This window comes from Monodon monoceros, unplaced genomic scaffold (genome assembly GCF_005190385.1).
Source record: "Monodon monoceros isolate NGI ecotype Baffin Bay Population unplaced genomic scaffold, NGI_Narwhal_1 Super_Scaffold_7, whole genome shotgun sequence".
NCBI classification, from domain to species: Eukaryota; Metazoa; Chordata; class Mammalia; order Artiodactyla; family Monodontidae; genus Monodon; species Monodon monoceros.
Window position 1 is genome coordinate 76318141 of NW_021703784.1, and position 27290 is coordinate 76345430.

Here is a 27290-nt window from a genome sequence, read left to right on the forward strand (position 1 = left end):
CCTTCATTTAAGAGATGAGAAAACTGAATGAGAATCAAAGAAATTAAATAATAAGCTAGATCTTCACATCCTGTGATTCAGATCCAGCCCTGACCACATTTCACTATTAGACATCATGTATTCCTTCATAGATAGTATGTGAAAAAACTAAACTGATAATATGGTTTATTTTTCTGTAAAAGGTCAATGATGGTCTAAAAGTCATTTTATTTCATTTCTTTAATTTTTTTGATTGGCATTTATTTCTAGTATGTTTGCAATTTTGTCAGAGATAGTAAGCCCTTGGGTGCTATAGCTATCAGCATTTTCTAAGTGTCATCAGGCCTCCTTTTATTTGATCCTCCTAGCCACCTAATGAAGTAGGACAGATGGAATTACTTTCTCTCTTTACAGATGAGGAACCTAAAGCTCAAAGATTGAAAATGTTTGGCTCAATTTCAATGACTGGCAAATTCATCCTCTAATTTTTTATCCCATTGTTTTCTCCACTAGGCTAACTTTGAAAAGTTGGAGTAATTGCTATATAATCCATTCAGTGTTTTTACACGTCTGTGCACTAGTGGCTGGAATACAGCGATATTTTGTGATTTCAGAGGCTTTCTTTGTAATAAGAAGAAGCAAAATGGACACTTCAGATAACGCTCATTTATTATTTTAGGCTAGAAAGAAATGCTCTGGTCCCTCCAAAACCAAAAAAGACTTGGCATCTAAATGATAACATTACTTGGCAAAGAAAATGTCCAAACTCTTCACATGCTAAAAATCAAAACTTGATGCTTATTTCAAATTATATAGACATGGTAATTTTACCATAATAGACTTGAATGAAATCATTTTTAAGATACAGTCTGCCTGCACATGGCTGTACTAAATTTTTTGAAGTTTAAGCATAGTTGGCCAAATATTAAGATGCATTGTACTTCTCTAGGAAAATATTATATCCTGCCACTTTGACTCACTATTGCAGAAGAAGTCCAAAAACTGCCAAAGATAGAACCTCATAAATAGTGTGTAAATATAGCACATTTTTAAAGTAAACACAGCTGTTATTATAGCAACTCAGAATCTCATTTTCAGAATCCATCTCTGGAGTCGGTATCTCTTTTGCTTTCATTTTTGTCTTTTGAAAAATAAATATGATTCCAATCAGTATATATACCACATAGAACTGAGTTGTGACTGTAATCTAAAGCTGAGGCCAAAGTATCCTGATGTGAGATTTCCTGAAACAGTGTTTTAATGTTCTCTAACCTGGAGTCTATGCTAAATCCACCCCTCAAAGCGCAGTCAGTGGATAGCAGGATGAGCACCCCTGTGAACTAGTTAGAAATGCAGAATCTCAGACCCCACCCTAAGTCTACTGAATTAGTATCTGCATTTTAACAAGATCTTCAGGTGATTTACATGCCCGTTAAAGTCTTAAAAGTACCGCAAAGACTCCTTGACTCAACTCTCCTTATTGTTAATCATCAAGTTTAATGTAAAACACCAACTCACAACTCTCCAGCAATGTCAATATTATTAGTTTTATTTTATGGGTGAGGAAACCAAGGCAAGAAATTAAATAACTTATACAAGTTTCCATAGTTACTATAATGCAGAGCTGCCTTTGAACCCAGTTTTTCTTGACCCAAAACCCTTGCTGTTACCATAGGACCTGTGGCTCTCAGAACTGAATGCGTTGAGTGCATTGTAGCCATTTCTTTCTTTTCAGTCTCCACTTTTCTGGAGCCACATTGATATAGAGTTTTTAAAGTGATCTATAGCCACACATATATAGATATAGATATATACATACACACACTCAACTTTAATTAACAGTCTTGCTGGTTTTATTCTTTATTCTTTTTCCTACCCCATCTTTATGTATGATGATTTTCTAATATTTTCCACAGATTTTTCTTATGAGGATCACCTAGTTGCCCTGAAAGAGTTTAAATAAATGCAAGATTTGGTTTGCTTTGGAATTATTTCCTTTGTGTGGGTACAGGAATAATGCATGTATGTGTGTGTGAATGTGGGTGTGTGTATGTCTTTTGGAAATCTTTCAGAACGGTAGTGGAAGGTAGGCATGGCTCTGGAGTGCAACCTAATTCAGTTCTAAAATGTGACTTTGTTCCAGGGTGCAAAAATATTTTAGAAGAATCAAAAAATGGATGTCCCAAAACCCCATGGTTCTTGACAAGTCAGCTTTCCCAGACCTGGAGGAGTCAGACTGCTATACTGGCCCCTTCAGCCGTGCACGAATTCACCAGTGAGTTCCCATCTCTTTTCTCTCATCACCTCTTTTTTAAAGTTATTTTTTAGTTATTTAATTTTTTTGGCCATGCCTTGTGGGATCTTAGTTCCCCGACCAGGGATTGAACCCAGGTCCTTGGCAGTGAAAGCGTGGAGTCTTAACCACTGGACCATGCAGGGAACACCCCTCCCACCTCCCACCACCTTTTGAAGTCACCCTTTTGCTCTTTACATCATTGGCTCTCATGTTTACTCCATACAACTCTTTCTACAATGGAACAGTAGGATATGAAGGGGAAGGGAGAAACATTGCTTGTCGCTGAAGTACTGAAAACAAGCTAGCTCGGAAAGTGCAGTATTAGGGAACGACATCAATTGTTAATGTGTTCTATTTGGAACCACATTGCTTAAGGTAGTACAAAATTTATGGAAGCCAGCGGACAATCTGTTCTTGTTCCATGCTCAATAAGAAATATGAGGACATTTAGGCTTCCTTATAAACTGAAGGATATTAAAATGAATATCTGATAATGCCCTGTATTATTTATAAGTGTATATTTTCTCAGCCAAATGATTTTTTTTTAAGAAGATGGTTTCTCTTCTGATTTATTATACTTTACATGCATTCATTTTAATGGAGAAAATACATGGATGACTACCCAGGGACTTGGAACTGTTGCTAGATTCTGTGGTCTGCATTGAACATTAAAACCAATCCGCTTGTCTTCCCAGCTTCATAATAAACAATAAGGACACCTTCTTCAGCAATGCTACTCGGAGCAGGATAGTCTATCACATGCTGCAGCACACCAAATATGAAAATGGAATATCAAAAGTGGGTAAGAACGCTGATTAAAAACACACTATGGAATTTACTTTTACTGATTACACACAGAAGTATTTTTTAACAACCGAAGCTTTGCCTCCCTGCATTAGATATGAGGATATGATGCAGTGAACAAACTTTAAACATTGTATTTTCAGCCTTTCACTGAAAGAAAACAAAATAAAACAAACAAAAAACTTTTTCAAGGGCACTTGACAATGTGTATCAAAATGTGAAATGTGCAAGAACTTTGGAACAGAAATTTTATTTCTAGAAATTTATCCCAAAGAAATAATCAGACTTTTGAATAACAATATATGTAGAAATTTGTTCATTGTGGTTTTGTAGACAAAGAATAGAATAGAATAATACTGGAGATACTTTAGCTGTCCATTAGGCTATATGCACATAATGCATCCATTAAAAATGATGTGATTTTATTCACTCTTATCTCAAATGTATTCAGCATCTATTATACACTAAATATTATGGAAAGTATATGACACAGACCCTTTACTCATGGAGACTGAAAATTAGTATCAGTTCTGTAATTATTGACTTCAAAATATATCCGTAAAGCATTATTAAGTGGAAAAAAAAACATTACAAAACTGTAAATTTAATGTGTAATCCCATTTTCTAAACACTCACAAAAAAAAAATCTAGAATTTATATGAAACATTTTAGACATTATCTCTGAGAGGTGAGATTACAGCTAATTTTAAATTTCTAAATGTCTCTGTTTGAATGTTTAGCAGTATGCTACAACATGTCTGATGCAAAAGAAAACAAAGTTTCACCTGGGAAATTAAGTAAAATTGACAAGTTTACACAGAGCAGAGCAGAAAACAACAGGTAACAAATGAGCTGGCCGTTTGTTAGTGTGAAAAATACAACATGGCTGAAGAAATAAAATGCTAGTCATGTTCTAAAATTCCTTCAAATAAAAGAGTTGATAGCCAGTGGAAACTTGTACCAATATGTACGGATTTGCATTCAAATAGATTACCATATTAGTAAAATGAACTATGTTTCAAGTCATCCAAAGAGGAATGTTCAGACTTTGGTTCTCTTCTGATTAATAATTCATTTATTACTGAGCAGTCAAAATAATTAATTCAAAAACTAAATCCTTATAAAAAATTTGACACTTAATCAGAAGTTTTCTAAACAAGAAATAAAGATAGAGAAATCCAGAATGTAAACTACAAATGTGTCTAAACGGTAGCACTATGTGCTTATGTAGACTTTAAAAAATAAAATTGACATTTAAATGATTGTAAAGATATCATGCCCTTTGTCAAACATGCAATAAACACAGAAGGGTATAAAAATAAAATTTAAAAATCCCTACATTCAATTTTCACTGTACCAAATTAGGACTGAATATATATACATATACATCTCATAATTAGAAGCATGCAATATTTACAATTTTCTATCCTTTTTGAAATTACCATTATGAGTACTTTCTCAAGCCCTTTAGTATGTCTGAAAACATTATTTTAAATAGCTGTACAATATTCTATTGTAAGCATTCATCAAATCACAGTCATTTACCAAGCACTTATATAATTGATTGAACCATAATAATGAAACAATTACCCAATTTTGGATGTACAATTATTTCTAATTCTTTACTAATATAAATAATATTGCAATGAAAATTGCTCTTCATAAGAGTTTTCCAAATATCTAGTCTTCCCAGAACTATATGAGACAGTCCATTTCACTACACTCTCATTGGGATGGAGAGATTTTAAGAAGGGTCACATATCGCTATTTATTCTCTTTGGATCAGTATTAAAGAATTAAAGATTTCTCAATACCAATCTCCTTTGAGACATTTTGAGGAGTGGGGAATTCCTCTGCTTCCTTGACCAAATTTTGTTTTGAGTAAAAAAAAAAGTTGTTCCAGGCTCATGTGCCCCCAAATAAGTGGGTATTAAAATCCCCACATTTCATGATATGGCAAAGTGTCATATGTTGGCACCTTGCAAACCCTTTATTAATCTTGTAAGGACACAATTAGACTCTTAGAATCAGTCTCTTTCACAGCCTCACTGTCCTCATAGGTGATAAAGCTATGGAAGTCATTTGGGTTATTTTGTTTTTAAATTAATTTATTTTCCCAAGTATTATGTAGGTTGCTTCAGAGGGAAGTCTTCAATTAAACTAACTCAAGCACTGTTCTTTTCTTCTTTTTCCAGGTATCTGTAAACTTATAAACAATGGTTCATATATAGCAGCTTTTCCCCCACATGAGGTAATTTTGAAGTACAATTTCCATTTAAAAAAAATGTTTCTCCTGCTCAATGCTTGATCTCATTTTTTTTTTCACTTAAGTCTAGTTGCCTTATTCCTTATTTGAGGGTTCATCCAGTGAGTGGCCTTGGACCTTTCTGAGACCCCGTGATAATCTGTGGCTGCACACTGGCTCCTGTGCTCCAGAACCCTTCTGCAATTTGCTCTGTACCAGGAATCCCACCCTCAGAGGAAACTCATGGACACTGCTCAGCCACTCTGACCAGACATAGATAGCCCTCTGCTCCAACACAGCTCCATGCTTGACTCAGCTTGGGATTTACACAACTTCCAAACAGGGCAGCTTCTGGTCTGTGCCTATTACTTTGGGATACCTAAAAACCTAAGACAAACCGAAACCAAAAATCTACACCCCATTATTTACTTGATTTTCTGCCAGATTATTACCTCTCTTCCAGTTTTAAGTAGGTCATGTTGTGGTAACTCGGCCTGCTGAGTCATGAATGACATGTGAATCAGTTTTAAACTCCCCCCCAATACACACACATACTATATTCTTTTTTTTTTTTAACATCACAATTGCTTTACAATGGTGTGTTAGTTTCTGCTTTATAACAAAGTGAATCAGTTATACATATACATATGTTCCCATATCTCTTCCCTCTTGCATCTCCCTCCCTCCCACCCTCCCTATCCCATCCCTCCAGGCAGTCACAAAGCACCAAGCTGATCTCCCTGTGCTATGCGGCTGCTTCCCACTAGCTATCTATTTTACGTTTGGTAGTGTATATATGTCCATACCACTCTCTCACTTTGTCACAGCTTACCCTTCCCCCTCCCTATATCCTCAAGTACATTCTCTAGTAGGTCTGTGTCTTTATTCCCATCTTACCCCTAGGTTCTTCGTGACATTTTTTTTTTCTTAGATTCCATATATATGTGTTAGCATACGGTATTTGTCTTTCTCTTTCTGACTTACTTCACTCTGTATGACAGACTCTAGGTCCATCCACCTCACTACAAATAACTCAGTTTCGTTTCTTTCTATGGCTGAGTAATATTCCATTGTATATATGTGCCACATCTTCTTTATCCATTCATCCGATGATGGACACTTAGGTTGTTTCCATCTCTGGGCTACTGTAAATAGAGCTGCAATGAACGTTTTGGTACATGACTCTTTTTGAATTATGGTTTTCTCAGGGTATATGCCCAGTAGTGGGATTGCTGGGTCATATGGTAGTTCTATTTGTAGTTTAAGGAACCTCCATACTGTTCTCCATAATGGCTGTACCAATTCACATTCCCACCAGCAGTGCAAGAGTGTTTCCTTTTCTCCACACCCTCTCCAGCATTTATTGTTTCTAGACTTTTTGATGATGGCCATTCTGACCGGTGTGAGATGATATCTCATTGTAGTTTTGATTTGCATTTCTCTAATGATTAACGATGTTGAGCATTCTTTCATGTGTTTGTTGGCAATCTGTATATCTTCTTTGGAGAAATGTCTATTTAGCTCTTCTGCCCATTTTTGGATTGCGTTGTTTGGTTTTTTTTAATTGAGCTGCATGAGCTGCTTGTAAACTTTGGATATTAATCCTTTGTCAGTTGCTTCAGTTGCAAATATTTTCTCCCATTCTGAGGCCTGTCTTTTCATCTGGTTTATGGTTTCCTTTGCTGTGCAAAAGCTTTGAAGTTTACTTAGGTCCCATTTGTTTAATTTTGTTTTTATTTCCATTTCTCTAGGAGGTGGGTCAAAAAGGATCTTGCTGTGATTTATGTCATAGTGTTCTGCCCATGTTTTCCTCTAAGAGTTTAACAGTTTCTGGCCTTACATTTAAGTCTTTAATCCATTTTGAGTTTATTTTTGTGTATGGTGTTAGGGAGTGTTCTAATCTCATACTTTTACATGTACCTGTACAGTTTTCCCAGCACCACTTATTGAAGAGGCTGTCCTTTCTCCACTGTACATTCCTGCCTCCTTTATCAAAGATAAGGTGACCATATGTGTGTGGGTTTGTCTCTGGGCTTTCTATCCTGTTCCTTTAATCTATTTTCTGTTTTTGTGCCAGTACCATACTGTCTTGATTACTGTAGCTTTGTAGTATAGTCTGAAGTCAGGGAGCCTGATTCCTCCAGCTCCGTTTTTCGTTCTCAAGAATGCTTTGGCTATTCGGGGTCTTTTGTGTTTCCATACAAATTGTGAAATATTTTGTTCTAGTTCTGTGAAAAATGCCAGTGGTACTTTGATAGGGATTGCATTGAATCTATCAATTGCTTTGGGTAGTAGAGTCATTTTCACAATGTTGATTCTTCCAATCCAAGAACATGGTACATCTCTCCATCTATTTGTATCATCTTTAATTTCTTTCATCAGTGTCTTATAATTTTCTGCATACAGGTCTTTTGTCTCCTTAGGTAGGTTTATTCCTAGATATTTTATTCTTTTTGTTGCAATGGTAAATGGGAGTGTTTTCTTGATTTCAATTTCAGATTTTTCATCATTAGTGTATAGGAATGCCAGAGATTTCTGTGCATTAATTTTGTATCCTGCTACTTTACCAAATTCATTGATCAGCTCTAGTAGTTTTCTGGTAGCATCTTTAGGATTCTCTATGTATAATATCATGTCATCTGCAAACAGTGACAGCTTTACTTCTTCTTTTCCGATTTGGGTTCCTTTTATTTCCTGTTCTTCTCTGATTGCTGTGGCTAAAACTTCCAAAACTATGTTGAATAACAGTGGTGAGAGTGGGCAACCTTGTCTTCCTGATCTTAATGGAAATGGTTTCAGTTTTTCACCATTGAGGAAGATGTTGGCTGTGGGTTTGTCATATATGGCCTTTATTATGTTGAGGAAAGTTCCCTCTATGCCTGCTTTCTGCAGGGCTTTTATCATAAATGGGTGTTGAATTTTGTTGAAAGCTTTTTCTGCATCTATTGAGATCATCATATGGTTTTTCTCCTTCAATTTGTTAATATGGTGTATCACGTTGATTGATTTGTGTATATTGAAGAATCTTTGCATTCCTGGAATAAACCCCATTTGATCATGGTGTATGATCCTTTTAATGTGCTGTTGGATTCTGCTTGCTAGTATTTTGTTGAGGATTTTTGCATCTATGTTCATCAGTGATATTGGCCTGTAGTTTTCTTTCTTTGTGACGTCCTTGTCTGGTTTTGGTATCAGGGTGATGGTGGCCTCGTAGAATGAGTTTGGGAGTGTTCCTCCCTCTGCTATATTTTGGAAGAGTTTGAGAAGCATAGGTATTAGCTCTTCTCTAAATGTTTGATAGAATTCGCCTGTGAAGCCAACTGGTCCTGGGCTTTTGTTTGTTGGAAGATTTTTAATCACAGTTTCAATTTCAGTGCTTGTGATTGGTCTGTTCATATTTTCTATTTCTTCCTGATTCAGTCTTGGCAGGTTGTGCATATCTAAGAATTTCTCCATTTCTTCCAAGTTGTCCATTTCATTTGCATAGAGTTGATTGTAGTAATCTCTCATGATCTTTTGTATTTCTGCAGTGTCAGTTGTTACTTCTCCTTTTTCATTTCTAATTCTATTGATTTGAGTCTTCTCCCTTTTTTTCTTGGTGAGCCTGGCTAATGGTTTATCAATTTTGTTTATCTTCTCAAAGAACCAGCTTTTAGTTTTATTGATCTTTGCTATCGTTTCCTTCATTGCTTTTTCATTTATTTCTGATCTGATCTTTATGATTTCTTTCTTTCTGCTACCTTTGGGGTTTTTTTGTTCTTCTTTCTTTAATTGCTCTAGGTGCAAGTTTAGGTTGTTTATTCGAGATGTTTCCTGTTTCTTAAGGTAGGATTGTATTGCTATAAACTTCCCTCTTAGAACTGCTTTTGCTGCATCCCATAGGTTTTGGGTCGTCGTGTCTCCATTGTCATTTGTTTCTAGGTATTTTTTTATTTCCTCTTTGATTTCTTCAGTGATCACTTCATTATTAAGTAGTGTATTGTTTAGCCTCCATGTGTTTGTATTTTTTACAGATCTTTTCCTGTAATTGATATCTAGTCTCATAGCATTGTGGTCGGAAAAGATACTTGACACAATTTCAATTTTCTTAAATTTACCAAGGCTTGATTTGTGACCCAAGATATGATCTATCCTGGAGGATGTTCCATGAGCACTTGAGAAGAACGTGTATTCTGTTGTTTTCGGATGGAATGTCTGATAAATATCAATTAAGTCCATCTTGTTTAATGTATCATTTAAAGCTTGTGTTTCCTTATTTATTTTCATTTTGGATGATCTGTCCACTGGTGAAAGTGGGGTGCTAAAGTCCCCTACTATGAATGTATTACTGTTGAATTCCCCTTTTATGGCTGTTAGTATTTGCCTTATGTATTGAGGTGCTCCTATGTTGGGTGCATAAATATTTACAATTGTTATATCTTCTTCTTGGATCGATCCCTTGATCATTATGTAGTGTCCTTCTTTGTCTCTTCTAACAGTCTTTATTTTAAGGTCTATTTTGTCTGATATGAGAATTGCTACTCCAGCTTTCTTTTGGTTTCCATTTGCATGGAATATCTTTTTCCATCCCCTTACTTTCAGTCTGTATGTGTCTCTAGGTCTGAAGTGGGTCTCTTGTAGGCAGCATATATATGGGTCTTGTTTTTGTATCCATTCAGCCAGTCTGTGCTTTTGGTGGGAGCATTTAATCCATTTACATTTAAGGTAATTATCGATATGTATGTTCCTATTACCATTTTCTTAATTGTTTTGGGTTTGTTATTGTAGGTCTTTTCCTTCTCTTGTGTCTCTTGCCTAGAGAAGTTCCTTTGGCATTTGTTGTAAAGCTGGCTTGGTGGTGCTGAACTCTCTCAGCTCTTGCTTGTCTGTAAAGGTTTTAATTTCTCCATCAAATCTGAATGAGATCCTTGCTGGGTAGAGTAATCTTGGTTGTAGGTTTTTCTCCTTCATCACTTTAAATATGTCCTGCCAGTCCCTTCTGGCTTGCAGAGTTTCTGCTGAAAGATCAGCTGTTAACCTTATGGGGATTCCCTTGTGTGTTATTTGTTGTTTTTCCCTTGCTGCTTTTAATATGTTTTCTTTGTATTTAATTTTTGACAGTTTGATCAATATGTGTCTTGGTGTATTTCTCCTTGGATTTATCCTGTATGGGACTCTCTGTGCTTCCTGGACTTGATTAACTATTTCCTTTCCCATATTAGGGAAGTTTTCAACTATAATCTCTTCAAATATTTTTTCAGTCCCTTTCTTTTTCTCTTCTTCTTCTGGAACCCCTATAATTCAAATGTTGGTGTGTTTAATGTTGTCCCAGAGGTCTCTGAGACTGTCCTCAGTTCTTTTCATTCTTTTTTCTTTATTCTGCTCTGCAGTAGTTATTTCCAGTATTTTACCTTCCAGGTCACTTATCTGTTCTTCTGCCTCAGCTATCTGCTATTGATCCCATCTAGAGTACTTTTAATTTCATTTATTTTGTTGTTCATCATTGCTTGTTTCATCTTTAGTTCTTCTAGGTCCTTGTTAAATGTTTCTTGCATTTTCTCTATTCTATTTCCAAGATTTTCGACCATCTTTACTATCATTATTCTGAATTCTTTTTCAGGTAGACTACCTATTTCCTCTTCATTTGTTAGGTCTGGTGGGTTTTTATCCTGCTCCTTCATCTGCTGTGTGTTTTTCTGTCTTCTCATTTTGCTTATCTTACTGCGTTTGGGGTCTACTTCTCGCAGGCTGCAGGTTCATAGTTCCCATTGTTTTTGGTGTCTGTCCCCAGTGGCTAAGCTTGGTTCAGTGGGTTGTGTAGGTTTCCTGGTGGAGGGGACTAGTGCCTGTGTTCTGGTGGATGAGGCTGGATCTTGTCTCTCTGGTGGGCAGGTCCACGTCTAGTGGTGTGTTTTGGGGTGTCTGTGGCCTTATTATGATTTTAGGCAGCCTCTCTGCTGATGGGTGGGTTTGATTTCCTGTCTTGCTAGTTGTTTGGCATAGGGTGTCCAGCATTGTAGCTTGCTGATCGTTGAGTGAAGGTGTGTGCTGGTGTTGAGATGGAGATCTCTGGGAGGTTTTCGCCGTTTGATACTATGTGGAGCCGGGAGGTCTCTTTTGGACCAGTGTACTGAAGTTGGCTCTCCCACCTCAGAGGCACAGCACTGACTCCTGGCTGTAGCACCAAGAGCCTTTCATCCACATGGCTCAGAATAAAAGGGAGAAAAAGTAGAAAGCAAGAAAGAAAGAGAGAGAGAGAGAGAGAGAGAGAGAGAAGAAGGAAGGAAGGAAGAAGATAAAATAAAATAAAGTAAGATAAAATAAAGTTATTAAAATAAAAAATAATTATTAAGAAAAAAATATTTTTTTAAGTAAAAAAACACAAAAAACGGATGGATAGAACCCTAGGACAAATGGTGAAAGCAAAGCTATACAGACAAAATCTCACACAGAAGCATACACATGCACACTCACAAAAAGAGGAAAAGGGGAAAAAATCATAAATCTTGCTCTCAAAGTCCACCTCCTCAATTTGGGATGGTTCATTGTCTATTCATGTATTCCACAGATGCAGGGTACATCAAGTTGATTGTGGAGCTTTAATCCGCTGCTTCTGAGGCTGCTGGGAGAGATTTCCCTTTCTCTTCTTTGTTCGCACAGCTCCCGGGGCTCAGCTTTGGATTTGGCCCCGCCTCTGCGTGTAGGTTGCCAGAGGGCGTCTGTTCTTTGCTCAGACAGGATGGGGTTAAAGGATCAGCTGACTCCTATATTCTTTTTAAGGCAGTTATATATTTCAAAATAAGAACAGGGTCTTTAGAGGTTTAATGTGTGTGTTTTCAAAGCCCATCAGTCTTCTTTTTTTAAAGGCTAAGAACTCATAGGACATAACCCTTATACCTGAGGAATTCACAGTCTAGTATAACTCATAAAGATAAAATGTATTGAGCACTTCCTGTCTGGTACTGAGCTAAACGTTTCATATGGACTATCTCATTTAACCTTTGCAACAACGCTTTGAGATAGGCAATAATATTAACTCTGTTTTATAGATAGATAATTGAGGCAGAGAAAGGTTAAGTATTAAAGGCACAGTTTTGAGCCCAGGAAGCCAGACTCCAATGCTTCTATTCATTATGGCATACCTACTTATATTAGGAATAGAAATAATGATAACAGATAATGTGTTAGAGTGTTTCGTGCAACAGGTCCCGTGCATGGGTTTTCCCACTCATCTGACAATAACTTTGGAGGGGAGATATTATTATTTTTCCATTGCAGAGATGCAGAAGCAAGGCTCAGAGAAATTAAACACCATGTCAAATACGACCTAGTCAGTAAGTGGTAAACTGTTCAGTGGCAAACCTGAGTCCCTGGGAGAGCTTCTGTAGCACAGGAAGGTTTGTTTTGTTCTCTAAGTAATTTTGTTTACCTAACTAGCCTGTGTTCTGACAGTTTATTTGATAGTTTCTTGTGTGAAATTTGGAAACTATTGGGAATAGGTTGTAAATAATAGTCATTTTCCCATTTATTCTTATAATTTGGTAGAAGTACTAGTATATGGTATACATACACAAAACGACTGGAAAACAATATTGATGAAATACAAGTAACGAAAACAAAGCAGCAAGTCAATAAAATGGACTCAGGAATTTTCTATCAATTTTAAAGACTACTACTTGAAGAAAGAAAAACAAGACTTATTTAGAGGAAAATGGAGTCAGTGGCACTGACTATAATTTGCATAAGGACAGTCACAGTTTAGACCTCCTTCCTTGATGCAGGAGTATTATTAGTATCGATCTCACACTTTGCACCCACAGCTGAGATTTATTTTTTACTTACAAAAGAGACAGTAGCTAGAGGGAAGAAAGAGACATGTCCAGTGAAATTTGGCATGACAAAGAAGAAAGAAAGGGAAGAAGGAGAATATATATATGAGAAAGAGTTTGCCTAAAATATTGATGGAATTGATAATCCCATCAATTATGAATAGTGGAGACAGTAGAAAAGTGTGTCAGTTGGAGGAAGGGGCCGATCATGGAGGTGGTGGGGATCACTGAGTGTACATAGTCCTCTGCAAAGGGATGAGAATGCATGGGTGGGCAAGAGTCAGAGCATTATGGTTGATTGAGGTTACTGAGCCAAGTCAGAACAATGAGGTACTACGGATCTAAAGCTTAGTGCCTAAAACCCAGGAAATGCCTATGTCTGACCACTGAGGCTGGGAAGGAAAGTCATGTATTTTAGGATTATCAGAAATACATGAAAGAAACCTGAGATTTTGGTTCACCTTCCCTTACCTTCCCAATCTCACGGCAGGCTACCTTAACAAGTCAGTCCAGTTTCACAAGCAAACAAACTTTTCTCAAGTGGATGTCTTAGAATCTTGATCTTTACTTTCATCTCCTTAGCTTCCAATCGTTAGGTTTTAAACACTTTGGGCTCCCTTAGGGAAGACTGCTCTTCCACCCTTACCTAATTAATTTATCTATTTTCTTAGAAAGCCGGAGGCAAAGTCCATATGTGTCTCTCATTTCAGCCTTGAGGCACCTACAGACCATGATTCAAGGTGCCATCTTTCTTCATAGGAACTCACAGCCCTGGTTGTCTGGAACCATTCAGATAGTTTTGCACTGTTCAATGGCCACAATATAGCAAACACCTAAAATTAACTGACATTATTTTTTTTTATTTTATTTTTTTTTGCTGTACGCGGGCCTCTCACTGTTGTGGCCTCTCCCGTTGCGGAGCACAGGCTCCGGACGCGCAGGCTCAGCGGCCATGGCTCACGGGCCCAGCCGCTCCGCGGCATGTGGGATCCTCCCGGACCGGAGCACGAACCCGTGTTCCCTGCATCGGCAGGCGGACTCTCAACCACTGCGCCACCAGGGAAGCCCGACTGACATTATTTTTATACTTATGTGGCTGGCACTTCATAGCTATTCTCCAAACGGGCCCTCACAAGATCCCTCTGTATTGGTATCATTAATACTTATTCTTATCCTCATCATTTAGCTGAGGTAACTGAGGCATAATTCCACTTGTTTTAAATTTTCATCAAACATTTCATAAAAGTAGAATCACATATTAGAGTGAGCAGAGGGACTTTGTAAAATCCTGTGTCATAAGTTTTGATTCAGAAAATAAAGTCACTATATCTATTATCATTTTTTTTTAATTATAAAAGCAGAGCAGTTCAGCCTTCAGGGAACACATTCCTCTAATAGGCATATATATTCTATGTTTCTGAAATTGCAACCCATATGACAGATTTTTGAAGGGAGTATAAAGAATTGGAAAACATGCTTCCATTTTTGGAATATCTAACGGAAGTAAATTTTACAGATTTCAAAACATGAATAACACTGGAGACAGGCCTCTTATACTTAAAATTTTTTTATTGAAATATAGTTGGTTTACAATATTATGTCAGTTTCATGTGGACAGCATAGTGATTCTTTGGGGGGGGTGTCTATATTTGCTGAATGAACATTGACTCTTTCCCTTAGCTTCTATAAATGAAATAAATATTTTCTGGTACTGGATCAATTCTCAAAGCAGAATAATGCTCAATTTCTGAACTAAAGATTACAACAATTTCTCTCAATGATGATGAAGATATTGTGTTTATTACAAGACCTTGGGTTCCAAACAATGAAACCTAAAGCTTACTTTAAGTGAAAGGGATCTCATTGGTTTAAAAAGGGGATTTAAGAAAGAATTTTTAAGGAACTATCAGAGTATTTTCAATGAAATATAGATATATAAATGCATTTACTACATCACTTCAGTGATGGACTTACGTTTATAATTTCTGAAGCTTTCAGTAAGTTATTAAATTATTCCCTAAGGAAAAAAAGCAAAAACAATTCCTATTAGTTCAAATTTCACTAAAAGAATAAATATCAATTCATCTTATTTTATTTGTTTCAGGGCGCCTACAAGAGTAACCAGCCCATCAAAACCCATGGACCTCAGAATAACAGACATCTATTATATGAGCGCTGGGCACGCTGGGGAATGTGGTACAAGCATCAGCCCCTGGATTTAATCAGGTACTGGATTGATAATGGAAGACATATTATGCTATTTTGTTATCCTTTTCTTATTATTTTATTTACCCACCAAATCATCTGTATTAGTTAGGGTGTGATTAAGAAAAAAGAAGCCACTGTACGTCTTTTCAATGAAAGGAACTTAATTTAGGGACTCAGTAGCACAGGGGATGGGAAAGCTGAGAAATAAACAGAAATGTGAGGCAACCAGCGATTAACAACAACAGCAGAAAATTGCTAACAACCCTTAAAGCTGGAGGGAAAATGAGATTAAGTATATTTCAGAGCTTACTACCTGAGCCGTTGGGCAAGAGCTATGCCATCCACGAGTAGGACTACCTGCAGGAAAGTGAAGTGTTGAGAGTCGAGCCACAGAGAATTATGGAGCCATAACAAATTATGGCTGCTCTGGAGACAGCCCTGAGTACAGCCAGGAGAGGAGAAAAGATATGGGCTCTTCCCTTCCTTCCACCTTTGAGACTTCCAGTACCTCCTAGTGTAACTTACCAGCAGCAATTTACAAGTGAATCTATATAATCTACTTTCCCGTGAGAACAAATCCAAAGAGGAAAAGGCAGAAAATGGATCTAAGAGCAAAGAGAAAAATGGCCAACATAGCATCTATGCATGTATTTATCCTTCAACAAATACTTAGTGTCTATTCTATTCCAGGAGGTATATCCTAGTAAATAACTGCTCTCAACTTGAATTAGTCTTGAAATAGTGTTATATTCATGATTTATTTTATTTTGATGGAGAATAATTTGTTCTTATTTTTAAAAATCAGGAAATATATATTAAAAAGGACTTAAGTCCCCAGATAACTAGAAATATTTATAAAGTAAAATAAAAAAGAGCATTCATATTATAAGGTTATATATGTTGATATTTTGAGCTGTTTATGAAATATAAATATCAAGAATAACTCATAACTATATCAATCATTCTCCCAACAGGAAACTGATAGAACTGATAGAATAGAAGGGGTATTTGAAGAGAATTTAATATGCAGAAGTATAAATAGAATCAAGGGAGCCAACAGATGATAATGAAGCTTCCAGGGACTGGCAAAAGCTGGAAGCTGTTATCAGACCTAGACTTGAAGGGACAAAGGGAGAGAGCAGTTGGCAGAACTTGTTAAAAGCTATAATCATAGAAGAAGAAAGTCAGAGTAATAAAAAACACCCCACATCTCTTATCCCTCCTTGTGATCTCCTGCTGGTACCTTCAGTTGGCCAATGAGCCTATCAGGAAGCAAGAAGAAGGAAGAAACATAGGTGATACTATGCAGAGAGGTGAGACTCCTGGGCACATAGCAGGAAGGAAAAAGGTAGAATGTGGAATGGATGTACAAAGCATACTATCCAACACCAAACCATTTTTATCTCAAACATTAAGTACTTGGGTATATCCAAAATCAAGATGCTTTGATTCTAATTCAATCACGACAAATTATCAGAGTCTTATTTATGCAGGTTAAAGAATAATTGTTTTAGAGATACATGAATACAGTGAGATGTGCTAACTCACAAAACCATATTTAATAGGAATTAAAGTGAAGTTGGGATTTTCAAGCAAGCATTTCAGTGTCAACAGTTCTCCTATCTATAGGAGACATTGCTATTGCTGCCTCAGGTAATTTCACCAAGCAACCTTTATTTTCAATAAATAGGGTGATTCAGCTACTATTACCAATTCTCTAGGTGTTGATTCAGAAGGGAAATTTTGCTTATGAAAATCATGTATTTTGTGTTCAAGTGGCTAAGGGGAGAGATGTGATGAGGGACCCACCCAAGATGAAGGCCGTAAAAGAGTATAGATGGCATTTCAACAGGTGCCTGCTCTCTAGGAACTTTCTTGTTAACAAAGTTGAGATGGCGATGAAGCATTCAGATTAAACTATACAATCTTGTACATAGCATTTTGTACAAGACCCAGTTTTCTACAATGAGTAGGAAGATTGCCTTAAAATCTGTGACTTTTTAATTATTTGGAGTTACATTGTTCTTAAAACTATACAATTTTGAGGACGTGAGCCTCTTATTGCGTGGCTTCCTGTCCATAGTGAGAGAAAGAGGGTGTCCTGGAATCAGAGTTTTTTTAATATACTTGTGTCACAGATGATGGACACCCACAGGCAAGGCCTGTATTCTCTCCTGCTGAAAAAGGCAGTTCAGTAATAGTGGATGAAAAGTGAGGGACTATCAATTCATTTTATTTTTTATAAACAACCATTCTTGAACATGTGTTTGTGTTTTGTTCTCATTTTAAGAATAGACTCAAACATTTAGTAGCCAACGCCTATCTTCGTTTCAATCTATTCTTCCATGGGAAATACTGGAATCTGGAAAGAATACATTTAAAAAATGGTCAACTACGAAACCTGCTTAACAAAATAGCTGTGTGGTTTTTTTTCAGTGTTTCCCAATAGGCACCAGAAGGATTTAAATTTAAAAACTAAGTGAAATGATTCTCTCTAAAAGAGGTCAACTTAACATTTGTTTTTATAATAGAAGTTTTTTATGATAGAAGTTACTTCAGCAGTAGAATCCTATCATCAAATGAAATGTCACATAGGACACCAGTATATAAAACATGAAAGTGACGGTGGGTGAAGTGTGATGGGGTGACACCAATAGCAACCCCCTGTTCCTCCTTGCCCTGTCATCGTTTTAGAGAAATTTAAGGAACACCTAGAGATCCTAAAAGATTGTGACTTCCCACGTTCTAGGTTAAGGACATTTTCATTAGCCTTCTTTGCCTGGAACTAGCTTCTTCTCATGAAACAGATCTGAAATCTGCTGTAACTTAGGTAATTATACTCCTGTCAAATAACATTATTGCCCCTCTTAACCTTCAACAATGTATGATTTAAAATCTTGTATAATGCTTTCCATATAAGGGGGTCTGTCTGTGCAGTCCTTTATAGTCATCGTTATAAAAATGTTAGTAATATGTGCCCAAACCCTACTCCACCCCACAGAAGAACACTTGTTGAAAGGAACAAGTGGCTATATTGGAATAACTGTTAATATTATAAGCTTCGTCTCAGAGTAGAACACTGTCAGTATATAAGAAATGAATAGAGTATTGATCTGTCTCCTAGGAGAAATAAATGAAAAAACAAAAAAATTAGGTAAATGATGCTCATTGGAGGACAGCTCCATGTCTACGCTTGGTAGAATACGCACAAATTTTAGTTGGCACAAGACAGAGAATGGAGTAGAAAGAATGATTTTCAGAGAGAGAAGTCTTGTTAAGGAAAAACAAATAACAAGAGAATTTTCTTCCCAGCAAGAATTTTTGCACAGAGAGGTATTCCCAAATGAACTGTAAAACACCAATCTTTAAAACTAGTGCTGGGACAAACACCAGTACAGAATTCAAGAAATTATTATTTTTTTCCAGAGCTGTATAAACTGTGACAGTTACTATTGGCAGTAGATTCGGTGAAGAAAGAACAACTGAGTGGTCATCAGAACTGCCTTATTCATCTGCTACTTCCATATAAATTATGCTAATAAGCTGAAGGGAAATAAAATGCATTCATTCCCTTCACTTCTTTCAATAAAACACTTCCTGTGGTGGGTGCTAATGAGACAGGACACAGGTCCACTTTCAAGCAGCTTGCATTCTGATGGGGAGGGAGAGGAATAGGGGAGTGACAGGTAATTGTCATAAAGTTTTACAAGTTTAAGACACTGAAACACGGGTGAAGGGAATGTGATAGCAAGAGCAGGGACGTCTAACCCAGGTTTGAAGTGAAATCAGGGCAGGCTTCCCAGGAGAAGTGATATAAAGTACAGGATAAGTACAAGCCAGACAGGAGAAGAGGGTGAAATGTAATATTCCAAAGTAAGGGAACAGCATAAACCAAGGAAGGAATCATGTGCTCCAGGAACAGCAGAGTTGAACTTTGTTGAGGAAGATGTGTGACACAGTTGTGCAGATTGTGTCTGGCATAAAGGAGTCGGGCCAAGGGTGCAGACGGAGACAGAAATCAAGTCTGCTTTCAGCAGCTACCTAGAGGGAGATGTTTTTCTGATTTACGCCAAAGCAATATGGTTTAGCACAGCTTTGTGTAAGGAAAACAAAAAGGGATTCTACTAGGAGGATGAAGAAAAGCAAGACCTGGCTTATAAAAAGAAAGAAATAAACATACTCCGATAATAAATAAAATAAAATGACTCCTATAATGACAATGTTTAATGATAAACAATATCACCATTATTGGATTCATTAATGAGCGAGACTATTAAGACACCCCAGATGGAGCACAGGAGGAACTGAGCCAGTATAGTCAATTGTCCATCTGAAATTGACTAGGTGCGACATGGCTATTTGTAGTGTCACTTACGTTGCCTTAAGCTAAGGATTTGCTTTCTCATGCAGGCTATACTTTGGTGAGAAGATTGGGCTATACTTTGCTTGGCTGGGGTGGTATACTGGAATGCTGATTCCCGCAGCTATTGTTGGCTTGTGTGTTTTCTTCTATGGAATATTAACAATGAACGCAAGTCAAGTAAGGTAAGCTATCAACAGACTTATTAAAAAAAATTTGGCCTTTCTTCTGATTGGATGAAAGCTTTATAGTAATGCTGACTATAAAAGCGAGTTATGGTACTAAATTTATTTGCTTGTTTTTGTTTTTGCAGGGGAGAAGCACTATAAAAAGGTCATTTCTATATTTTTATATGCAAAGTCTCTTGGATAAATTCTAAGACTGTTTCTCTTTATGCCAAATGTCTCTTTCTAGTATATCCCACATAATCAATAATTCAGCAATGCAATAGACAGTTCTATATAATTTAAATTTGCATAGTATTTTGTAGTCTTGAATGCTTTCTTAATATATTAATTCAAATAAATATAATAGCTACAGTTCTTTAAACACTTAAGATATACAAAGACTGTCCAGATATATTGTTTCATTTTATGCAACTTTCATTACCACCTTTGGAGATGAGTATTCCTTTTAGTAGATGAGGGAACCTTACATAGTTAAAGATGTCTAAACAAAATATTCATACCATATAAATCCTACCCTAAGTAGTCTCCTCTCATGAGAACATAAAATCACTTTCTACTTTCTTCTTACTCTCTATGAGAATAGATTTATGAAAGATTTTAGCATCAACTTAAGATATCAAAATGGTAGTAAAATAAGATTTGAGAAACATCAAACATTTATCAGAATGGTGATTTTTCTGTTAAAGTTTAAATGACTCAAGATTTGGATATATGAACAAAACATTATTATTCAGCAGAGGTAAAAGTCACATTAAAGAATTAAATGAGTTAAAGAATTAATTAAAGAATCCTCTTAACAGCATGTTCTATTTACTACACCACAAGGATTTCATCAAGTTCAACCTTGTATGATGCAATTCAAACTATGAAAAAGTACTTTTCCCCTCCTTAAAAAAAAGCTCAGTACTTTTTTTCCCTTCTGGTCCATCTTTTAACCATGGCCTTGCTACTGGGTAGTAATCATGACAGTTAATGGGACCATAAAATGCATTTCCTTGAATATTCTTTATCTATGTGCACATGTATTTGTATAACAATTTTGCCTAAAAGCAAAATATTTTCATTGTCCCAGGGTTGAATCCTATTCCATAACCAAATTCCTTGATTTGGTATCTCAGAATCCCCTTGTTCTTCCTGAAGGCCAAATGGTAATTAGCATGAAAACAAAGAAACACCTACTGTTCAAAAGCATTTCACCTAGTGACAAGTTTATTTCAGAGTTTTGCAAACTCACTACCACTCTGGAAGGCAGCATCTTCCTGGACAAACATGTGCCCACTGGAAATATTCATCCCCCTTTAGGCATTTCTTTATATGATGTTGAATCAGTAACCTCTGAAGCTGAGAAGTGAGATTGTAATTTGGAGTTATAGTGTCTTGAAAATAAAAATACTATATATATATATATATATTTTTACTACTTCTCTATTCTCTATGAGTTTGGCTATTTTTTTCTTTCTTTCTTTTTTAAGAGTTCACATATAAAGTGATACCATACAGTATTTTTCTTTTCCATCTGGCTTATCTCACTTAGTGTAATACCCTCAAAGCCCATGTTGTCACAAGGTGCAAGATTTCCTTCTTTCTCATGGCTGGATACTCTTCTATTTTGTGTGTGTGCATGTGTGTGTGTGTGTGTGTGTGTGTGTGTGTATCTCAAATCTTCTTTATCCATTCCTCTGCTGATGGACACAAGTTGTTTACTTATCTTGACTATTGTGAGTCATGGGAGTGCATATACCTCTTCAAGATCCTGTTTTCATTTCCTTTGGATATATACCCAGAAGTGGAATTGATTGATTATATGGTAGTTCTATTTTTAATTTTTTAAGGAACTTCCATATTGTTTTCCATAGTAGCTGTACCAACTTACATTTCCATCAACTGTGCACAAGGGTTCACTTTTCTCCACATCCTCACCAACATTTGGGGTGTTTTGTTTTTTGTTGTTGTTGTTTTTGGCAGTAGAAGCGTGGAGTCCTAACCACTGAACTGCCAGGGAATTTACTATTTCTTGTCTTTTGGGTAATAGCCACCCTAACAGGTATGAGGTAATATATCATTGTGGTTTTGATTTACATTTCCCTGGTGATTAGTGATGTTGATAACTTTTTTATGTACCTGTTGATTTATGTATCTTCTTTGAAAGAATGTCTATTCAGTTTCTCTGCCTATTTTTTAATCAGATTTTTTTGGTTGCTATTGAGTTGTATGAGTTCTTTATATATTTTAGATGTTAACACTGTATCAGATATATGATTTGCAAATATTTTCTCCCATTCGGTAGATTCCCTTTTTTAAAATATTTATTTATTTATTTATTTATTATTTGGCTGTGTCAGGTCTTAGTTGTGGCACACGGGACCTTTTAGTTGTGGCATGTGAACTCTTAGTTGTGGCATGTGGAATCTAGTTCCCTGACCAGGGATTGAACCTGGGCCCCCTGCATTGGGAGCTCGGAGTCTTAGCCACTGGACCACCAGGGAAGTCCCCTGGTAGATTGCCTTTTAATTTTGTTGATAGCTTCCTTCGCTGTGCAGAAGCTTTGTAGTTTGATATAGTCACTCTTAATTATTTTTGCTTTTGTTGCCTTTACTTTTGGTGTCAAATCCTAAAAATCATTGCCAAGATTGATTTCGTAGTTTTACAGTTTCAGGTTTTAAATTTACATCTTCAATCTATTTTGGGTTAATTTTTGTGTATGGTGGAAGATACATAGGTTCATTCTTTTACATGTGGATATCCAGTTTTCCCACCACCATTTATTGAAGAGACTATCCTTTCCCCATTGAGTATACTTGGCTTTTTGTCGAAAATTGACCATACATACATGGGCTTATTTATGGTTTCTCTGTTCTGTTCCATTGATCTATGTACCTGTTTTTATGCCAATATGTACTCTTTTGATTACTATAGCTTTATAATATTGTTTGAAATCATGGGGTGTGATGCCTCCAGCTTTGTTCTTTCTCAAGATTGCTTTGGCTATTTGGGATTTTTGTGGTTTCATAAAAATGTTAAGATAGGTTTTTCTATTTCAGTGAAAATACCATTGAAATTCTGATAGAGATTGCATTTAATCTGTAGATCTTTTGGGGTAGTACAGACATTTCAAAGTGTGAAATTTTCTAATCCATGAGCACAGAATATCTTTCCATTTATTTTTGTCTTCTTCAATTTCTTTTGCAAACGTCTTATAGTTTTCAATGTATAGACCTTTCACCACCTTGGCTAAATTTAATCCTAAATATTTTATTCTTTTTGATGTCATTGTAAATGGTATTGTTTTCTTAATTTCTCTTTTTGATAGCTTTTTGTTAGTATATAGAAACACAACTGATATTTGTATACTGACTTTTTTATCCTGCAACTTTACTGAATTCATGTGTTAGTTATAGAGTTTTTTGATAGTCTTTAGGGTTTTAGAAAAAAATGGTCTTTTAAAATGAATTGACAAAAGCAGAAAATGATTTTTAGGCAGTTAGCTACTGTTCAAATTGGTTCCATGGAGAACATATTCACAAAGTTTTCCCATGTGGTGTAGACTTCCTCCTCCAGGCTTACAAAGCTGAAAATGAACAAAAGGCAATGAAAGGAATAGATTTTCTGTTCCTATTGATTTACGTGCCAATGAAGTAAATTAGGCTTCTTTTGTATGAGATAAGTATTCTTTAACCTTTAGCACAAGGAGTGTTTTAAAAGGCTCTAGCAAACTCTTTTCTTCTGTGCTTTGTGGTATTATATTACTGCTACTTCTGTCACACTGTAATTAAAATCCTGTCAGACTTTCTATTCTAAACTAAGATAAGCATCACTGAATATCTTGACTTTCAAAATTTCATGGGACTGAATTTTTCCATTCAAGGTGTCAGACATGGTTAAGTCTTAGGTGTTATCATGGCGAGTGAGTGGAGGACATAGGGCTTTTATTTTGAGTTGCTTTGTTTTAGTTTTGTTTTACGCTCTTTTATTGTTTATTGCAAGGTAACAAAATGTTGAAAAGCTGAAGATTGGGTTGTATTATGTTTCTACCAGCTATGTTCACGTGAATTAATGTCATATTTCTTACCTGCTCTGCAGTTAATTGTAGAATTACATGAAAATCATGTTATAGATTATTTATTGTATGTATCTGTGAATGTATATATGTATGTATATATTTACATGCACATTGGTCTTATACAATCAAAGGTGGTCAGTTTTGTGCCATGTAGAGCATATATCATAGCAATATAAAAATGAATAAGCAGGTAGATATGGTCCCTGCTTCTCAGGCTTTGGGTTTCAGGTCTGGGACAAAGGGCAGAAACAACTCTCCGGCCCATTCTTGCCTCTTTGGCATGAGAACTCTGTATTTGGTCCTCAGTACTGACCAGCTTTTCAAAAGCTGTTACGTCCTAAAGGGCCTCTCAGATCCTCTCCTGACAACATCCTTAGCAATAAGGTCTTCTTCCATTTATCAAGTGCCTATGATGTGCCAGGCACATTATCAATATTCATTACATAATATCCCAGTTGCATATTATCTCCAACTGGAGATGAAGAAATTGATCCTCAGAGAGGCAGGTGACTTAGGGGGAAATATCTAGTAAGTTTAAACCTATATCTGATTTTTTTTTAATTGTGATAAGAACACTTAACATGAGATCTACCCCCTTCACAAATTTTTAAGTGCACTACAGTATTGTTAACTACAGGCACGATGTTGTTTGTACAGCACGTCTCTAGAACTTACTCATCTTACATAATTGACACTTTATACCCATTGAACAGCAACTCTCCATTTCCCTCTCCCTTACCCCCTAGGAACCACCATTCTACTCTGTTTCTATGAGTGTGTTTTTTTAAGATACCTAATATAAGTGGAATTATGCAGTATTTGTTCTGTGCTGGCTTATTTCACTTAACATAATGTCCTCCAGGTTCATCCATATTGTTGCATATGGCAGAATTTCCTTCTTTTCTTAAGGCTGCATAATATTCTATTGTATGTCAATTCCACCATTTTTTTAATCTATCCATCTGTGGATGGACATTTGGGTTATTTCCATATTTTGGCTATTGTGAATAATGTGGCAGTGAACAAGGGAGTGTAGATATCTCTTTAAGATTCTGATTTCTGTTCCTTTAGATATATACCCAGAGGTGGGATTGCCGGGTTAAATGGTAGTTATGTTTTTAAGTTTTTGAGGAACCTCTGAATTGTTTTTCATAGTGGCGGTACCAATTTATAGTCCCACCAACGATATTCAAGTGTTCTAAATATTCCACATCCTTGCCAACACTTGCTACTTTTATTTTGTTTGTTTTGTTTGATAATAACAATCACAACAGGTATGAGGTAATACCTTGTGATTTGATTTGCTTTTCCCTGATGATTATATCTGATTGTAAAATCCATGCTTTACTCATGCTTCCGTACTGCCTTCCTTTAAACCTACTTTCATATTACCACATTTACCCAAAATGGACATCACCAAGTGTCTTATTCTGTGCTTTGTCAGGTTAACAGGATTACAGGAAGCATCAAGACCCTAGAGCAGGTCCAGGCATCCATCCCCAAATGGACAAATTGCTCCCTCCTCCCATATCTTAAATGGGTTGTAATTATCATTCCTTCCAATCAGCCCTTGATGTGTATATCTAACAACAGATATAAGGCAAAAGAAAGCCGCACTTCAAGCAGTGGTTTATATTATGAGTTTCTGCAAAAGAAATTAAGAAACACTCAAGTTGGGCACTCTCCCTCCATCTAGTGGTTGAGTAAAGTCAAAGAACTTTGTGATTTCATCTCAAATTCCATATTTTAGGCTAAAAAATACATTACCAAAATTGTTTAATATTTTTTATGTTACCTATCAAGTTGAACTTTGGACAACTTATAGAAAATGAGTTTGATGATTCTGGAAATAAAAATAAGGCTAGTCTAATGGCTGGGATTCTAGACTGAGTGCTTTGAAACATCTGTGCTTTTGTGTGATCATTTGGAAGGTGGGAAAGATAATATAGTATTAACCAAACTTAATACCATTTTAGTATGAGATTTCAATGCAGGGCATATTATGTCATTCTCAAAACACAGCTAATTATGATAGCAAGCCTATTTTAATAAAAATTTTCTTCAGGAGGAATGTTAATTCTTATTTATACAAATTAGTAATATTACTAAGAGGAGGTATAATTGTCTCTTTGTTTTGAGTTTTTAAAATGTACGTTTTACCTGCTTCCTCCTACTTCACATAGACATTATGATTACTAGCAAGATGATGTGTGTGAAAGTGGGAGAATTATAGTATATATAAGACCTGTTACACCATCATCATTATTAATAAATTAGTTTTTGATAGGAAAGTTCCTCTTAATATGACATAAACTTATCTCTCCTTTAGATGAGTTATAGGTGATGGAGAACTGGACCTAGAATCAGGAAAACCTAAACTCAGTTCCCTAAATTACCTCTTGTTAGCTGTATGACCTTGAGCAAATCACTTAAATTAAACATCAGTTTCCTCTCAGTTTGGAGATAGTTACCATTGCAGGAGACTGAATTGAGGACTAAACATAATGGACATGGACCCACCTTTGCTTTTTGTAAAGTATTGTATTACTGTATAGCATTATTACTTACTAGTCATTTCCAGTTTGGCTTGAGATTATACACATCAGGCATTTGAAATACACATGCATTATTTTTTGCTTTGAGTGTATACATTTTGAAAACAGCAAATCCTGCTATCAACACTGCCAATTAAACTTTTAATAACAGTTGCATTTCCAGGCATATTTTTAAAAGCCTTTATATTACTTTCAATATTTCCAAAGCATATTTACTTGGACAATTTAGTTATGGTATACCTAGTGGGAAAGGGTCAGGTATGACAAGATAAAGGCACAGAACATCTTAGAAACAGGTTACTGTGAACTCTCAGGCTGTGAGGCTTTTGAGAAATTGTCCCTATTCATGTCACAATGTCATCTATAATGTATGCTGAGATTTTTAAAAGATAGCATAGAACTTAAGAGACAAATATTATGAAGTTACATTCTAATAGAGAAGTTACATTCTAATAGAGAATCTCTAATAGAGAAGTTACATTCTAATAGAGAATATTATATATTTCAGTAAATAAAATCTATGCCATGTTATCGTGACAGTGTGTGTCACGATAAACTTCCTCAGATTTCCAATGAACATAATGCACTGATTGACTGCAGTGGGGGTTATGAAATTATGTGAATTATGGATGCTGTTCATTTTGGTGATTGTAAAGCAACGAGATCCAGGGGAAAGATCGTTAGACCTGAGAAATCAGCAGTCAGATGTGACTCCAGCTCAGCCATGTCCAAGCCTGTGAGCTTGGTTAAAACACCCTCGGTTGTTCCTCACAAGATTATCCTGCAT

At 36.1% G+C, this 27290-nt stretch overlaps 2 protein-coding genes across 2 annotated transcripts in view; one reads left to right on the forward strand and one right to left on the reverse strand.

The window, feature by feature from the left end:
- ANO3 (anoctamin 3) overlaps window positions 1–27290 on the forward strand; it is a 413314-nt gene that overhangs the window by 309573 nt on the left and 76451 nt on the right. Inside the window, 5 exon segments of the mRNA XM_029209693.1 lie at window positions 2123–2254; window positions 2971–3077; window positions 5275–5330; window positions 15237–15358; window positions 19751–19885. Coding sequence (XP_029065526.1) covers window positions 2123–2254; window positions 2971–3077; window positions 5275–5330; window positions 15237–15358; window positions 19751–19885 — 552 coding nt within the window.
- Window positions 1–27290, reverse strand: part of MUC15 (mucin 15, cell surface associated) — a 114598-nt gene that overhangs the window by 67757 nt on the left and 19551 nt on the right. The window lies entirely within an intron of this gene.